The sequence below is a fragment of the Entelurus aequoreus genome, linkage group LG25 (assembly GCF_033978785.1).
Source record: "Entelurus aequoreus isolate RoL-2023_Sb linkage group LG25, RoL_Eaeq_v1.1, whole genome shotgun sequence".
In the NCBI taxonomy this organism is placed as follows: domain Eukaryota; kingdom Metazoa; phylum Chordata; class Actinopteri; order Syngnathiformes; family Syngnathidae; genus Entelurus; species Entelurus aequoreus.
Window position 1 is genome coordinate 39,073,771 of NC_084755.1, and position 5,701 is coordinate 39,079,471.

At 35.7% G+C, this 5,701-nt stretch overlaps 1 protein-coding gene across 1 annotated transcript in view; it reads right to left on the minus strand.

The window, feature by feature from the left end:
- Positions 1 to 1,677: 1,677 nt before the first annotated feature.
- LOC133642806 (CD9 antigen-like) overlaps positions 1,678 to 5,701 on the minus strand; it is an 18,656-nt gene continuing 14,632 nt past the window's right edge. The window contains exon 9 of the mRNA XM_062037196.1: positions 1,678 to 3,244. Within this exon, the coding sequence (XP_061893180.1) occupies positions 3,128 to 3,244 (117 nt within the window). The 3' untranslated portion in view covers positions 1,678 to 3,127. The remainder of the gene's footprint in view (positions 3,245 to 5,701) is intronic.

The following is a 5,701-nucleotide window of genomic DNA, read 5'->3' on the forward strand; positions in this document are numbered from 1 at the left end:
GAAGTTTTTAAAATGTTTTCCATTTTTTTCAATGGGAAATTCATGGGAAATTCATGGGAATTTAGGGAAAAGCGGGAATTTTTTTAGAAAATATTAAAAGACTCGAAGGTTCTGAATGAGTTAAAATGGTTGGTGTTGGAATTTTTCAAATCGGTCGAGAAATGTTGAAGTAGTAACATTTTTAATTGAGAAATGGTATTACGGAATTCCTGGAATTTCGGGAAAACCGGGAAATTTTCCAGTCCGAAAAACAACTTTGTGTTTTGTCCTGATTAAGAGGAATGTTTGGACTGTGGAACGGTTGAAGCGGGTTGGAAAATGTGTAAGGAGTTGTCGACAGGGAAAAAAAAGGGTCAAAAAAGGGTTTGAAAAAAACGGGAATCCTGGGAATTCCTGGAATTTTTTGGAACTTGGAAAAATTATCGTTTGAATTTCCAGGATGAGTGGAATATGATGAAGGTGGAACGGTTTGAATAGGTTGAAAAATGTGGAGAAGAAGAAGAACTGCATGCATGTTTGTGTATAAAAGTATGTGTGAATGTTTGGAGCATTCACACAATTAGTGACATCATTAGTCACAACATTAGTGACATCATTAGTGACATCATTAGTGACATCATTAATGACAGCATTAGTGACATCATTAGTCACAATATTAGTGACATTAATGACAACATTAGTGACATCATTAATGACAACATTAGTGACATCATTAGTCACAACATTAGTGACATTAATGACAACATTAGTGACATCATTAGTCACAACATTAGTGACATTAATGACAACATTAGTGACATCATTAGTCACAACATTAGTGACATTAATGACAACATTAGTGACATCATTAGTCACAACATTAGTGACATCATTAGTCACAACATTAGTGACATTAATGACAACATTAGTGACATTAGTCACAACATTAGTGACATTGACAACATTAGTGACATCATTAGTCACAACATTAGTGACAATGACAACATTAGTGACATCATTGGTCACAACATTAGTGACATCATTAATGACAACATTAGTGACATCATTAGTCACAACATTAGTGACATCATTAGTCACAACATTAGTGACATTAATGACAACATTAGTGACATCATTAATGACAACATTAGTGACATCATTAGTCACAACATTAGTGACATTAATGACAACATTAGTGACATCATTAATGACAACATTAGTGACATCATTAGTCACAACATTAGTGACATCATTAATGACAACATTAGTGACATCAGTCACAACATTAGTGACATCATTAGTCACAACATTAGTGACATTAATGACAACATTAGTGACATCATTAATGACAACATTAGTGACAGTCACAACATTAGTGACATTAATGACAACATTAGTGACATCATTAATGACAACATTAGTGACATCAGTCACAACATTAGTGACATCATTAGTCACAACATTAGTGACATTAATGACAACATTAGTGACATCATTAATGACAACATTAGTGACATCATTAGTCACAACATTAGTGACATTAATGACAACATTAGTGACATCATTAGTCACAACATTAGTGACATTAATGACAACATTAGTGACATCATTAGTCACAACATTAGTGACATTAATGACAACATTAGTGACATCATTAGTCACAACATTAGTGACATTAATGACAACATTAGTGACAACATTAGTGACATCAGTGACAACATTAGGACAGCAATTAGTGACAACAAATGGTAAAAGTTTGACCTAATGAAACAAAAATATCAAGAAGTGATTCTTACTTGCACAAAGCGGCGATGACGTCTTCAAAATAAAAGACAAAAAAAAAGTACATTTACAGTATTTACTGCCTGTATTTGTTTCAGGGATTTCACAGTAAAATATTGTCACAATTGTAAAGTTAGCATATCATATAAATTCCGGACTATAAGCCGCTACTTTTTTTCCCTACGCTTTGAACCCGGCAGCTTATAAAACGGTGCGGCTAACTTATGGATTGTTCCACGCTGACGGCCATTATGCGAATGGTTTGAAAAGGTGTGTTATGGTTTGTGTTTTGGCGCCACCTTTTGAACGACTCCACTCACTCCACGCTAATCAACTGCAAGTAGAAGTGCCATTCTGTCTTCCAGCCATCCATGGCGTTTCTACTCGAATTGGATTCGTCATTCGTCGCTCCGAGCAACGTTTGTAAGTTTTACAATATAACTAAAACTATTCTTACTTGCTAAAGCGTCCCATGTGTGATGTCTGTAGGTGTGTTTTCATGCATATTTGTACGTGCTATTAAAGTAATTAAGTTAGCATTATTAGCTAATACAGCTGGGTGAATGCCAGCAAGTGATTCCTCCTGTTTAAAGCTTCGAGCCGGAAGTAGAAGTGCCATTCGGTCTTCGAGCCGTCCATAGCGTTTTTACTCTTAAGGATTCTTCGTGTACGTTTTACAATATAACTAAAACAATTCTTACTTGCTAAAGCGTCCCATGTGTGATGTCTGTGGGAGTGTTTTCACGCATATTTGTACGTGCTATCGTAATGTAATCACGCTAGCGTTGTTAGCATTAGCTAACATGTCTTAGTATTACCTTTTTATGACATTCTTTTTCTATTGTTGAATAAATTCACCAAAACGTCACCGCGGGATTGTCTTTTTAGCTGATTGGAGAGCTAGCTTGCGCAGCTAGTGGGTCCATGACGATGGCTTCTGTTTTGTTTGATCGGCCGTTTTACTGCCCGTTTGGAAACAATGTATTTTTATTTTTTTATTTTTTTTAAACAACATAAAAAAAACACAAGATACACTTACCATTAGTGCATCAACCCAAGAAAACCCTCCCTCCCCCATCCACACTCATTTACCCAAAAGGGGCTGTATTTGTTTATTCAAATGTATTTGAATAAACATTTACAGGATTTTTTTTGTGTAAATAACTCCTTTCACAATGTATATATCTGCGGCTAATATATATATATATATTTGAAATTTAGTGGGTGTGGCTTACACCCCGGAAAAACACCAAATCCTCTAAAATGCCAAGTGAACTTTCGTAACCGTCACAGTCAATGACTGTAAAATGTGAAAAGTCATGCTAACGTTAGCCAGTCTTTACAAAGAACATTTCCACAGGGTGGTTCAAACCGGGACGGCTGGAGAAACCTGCTCGTACATGAGCAAGTATTGGGAGTCGTTTTCCATCTGGTCCTTGCGGAGCTTCTTGTTGAGGATCAGCGTGCACACCAGCGCCGTGATCTGTCGGGCGGACGCACAAGGTGAGTGACGCTAGCACCCCTGAGAAGTCCTAGATTTTTGTTTATGTTAGCATGCTAACATTACAGTGCTCGCTTTCTGAGCTAATTTTGCCACCGTTAACCCGAGAGTCATATAACTTGGTATGTGACGCTCGTTAACTGCTAGCATGCTAATGTTAGCATACTAGCATAAACATGATAGACCCTGAAGAGTTGAACATGTTAACGTTAGCATGCTAACAGTTAACACAAACAACAGCATGGTAACTATTTTAACTGTTACCATGCTAACGTTAACATTCTAGCACACGAACATTAGCATGTTAAGTATTTTTAGCCAATTTTCCAGCGAAACACCTCAGTCATATAACATGGTAACTGACACATGCTAACTGTTAGCATGTTAATATTAATATTCTAGCATAACATTAGCATGGTAACTTTTTTTGCCGAATTTTACAGCTGAACACCTCAGTCATTAACTTGGTACTTGATACATGTTAACGTTAGCATGCTAATGTTAACATTCTAGCATAATAGCATTAGCATGGTAACTTTTTTTAGACAATTTTACAGCTGAACGCCTCAGTCATATAACTTGGTACTTGATACATGCTAACTGTTAGCATGCTAATGTTAACATTCTAGCATAATAACATTAGCATGGTAACTTTTTTTGCCGAATTTTACAGCTGAACACCTCAGTCATTAACTTGGTACTTGATACATGTTAACGTTAGCATGCTAATGTTAACATTCTAGCATAATAGCATTAGCATGGTAACTTTTTTTAGACAATTTTACAGCTGAACACCTCAGTCATATAACTTTGTACTCGATACATGCTAACTGTTAGCATGCTAATGTTAACATTCTAGCATAATAGCTTTAGCATGGTAACTTTTTTTAGCCAATTTTCCAGCAAAACACCTCAGTCATATAACATGGTAACTGACACATGCTAACTGTTAGCATGTTAATGTTAACATTCTGGCATAATAACATTAGCATGGTTACTTTTTTTTTAGCCAATTTTACAGCTGAACACCTCAGTTATATAACTTGGTACTTGATACATGTTAACTGTTAGCATGCTAATGTTAACATTCTGGCATAATAACATTAGCATGTTAACTTTTTAGCCAATTTTACAGCTGAACACCTCTGTCATATAACTTGATACATGTTAACGTTAGCATGCCAACAGTTAACACGAATAACAGCAGGGTAACTATTTTAACTGTTACCATGCTAACGTTAACATTCTAGCACACGAACAATAGCATGGTAACTATTTTTAGCCAATTTTCCAGCGAAAAACTTCCGTCATATAACATGGTAACTGACACGTGCTAACTGTTAGGATGTTAATGTTAACATTCTGGCATAATAACATTAGCATGGTAACTTTTTTTAGCCAATTTTACAGCTGAACACCTCAGTCATATAACTTGGTACTTGATACATGTTAACTGTTAGCATGCTAATGTTAACATTCTAGCATAACATTAGCATGGTAACTTTTTTTTAGCCAAATTTAACAGCCAAACACCTCAGTCATTAACTTGGTACATGATATATGTTAACTGTTAGCATGCCAACGGTTAACATGAACAATAGCATGGTAACTATTTTAACTGTTACCATGCTAACGTTAACATTCTACGTTAACTATTTTTAGCCAATTTTCCAGCGAAACACTCAGTCATATAACATGGTAACTGGCACGTGCTAACTGTTAGCATGTTAATGTTAACATTCTAGCATAATAACATTAGCATGGTAACTTTGTTTTAGCCAATTTTACAGCTGAACACCTCAGTCATTAACTTGGTACTTGATACATGTTAACTGTTAGCATGCTAATGTTAACATTCTAGCATAACATTAGCATGGAAACTTTGTTTTAGCCAATTTTACAGCTAAACACCTCAGTCATTAACTTGGTACTTGACTCCTCCCTTCACAATTTGGAGAACAGTAGACATTTGAATGTTGTCAGTTCTAGAATCGCTCTGCTGTTTTTAAGGAGCTAGAGCAAAAATGTGAGTAGTTGTTGTTTTTAACTGAAGTTGTGGGACACCAGTTGAACAGCACAAATTTTTTTTTTTTTTTAAAAGAAAAGAGGACCTATAATGGAACCTTGAGGAACACCGCTAGTATAATTAAAGAAGTTGAGCAAATGTTTGAATCTATAGAACATGTTAAAACATGTGCAAAAAATGTGCAAATAAAGCCATTTTTTTGTGGTCCCCTTTATTTAAAAAAAGTATCGAAATACATTTTGGTACCGGTACCAAAATATTGGTATCTGGACAACCCTACTTCAGCTGCAGTCATTTGTTCAACTTCTTAAGTTGGTGTTCCTCAAGGTTCCATTTGAAGTCCTCTCTCTTTTTGTCATCTGGGCCATTCAACTGCCAGTTCGGTTCCAAAAAGTCGAGACCCACATTTTTGT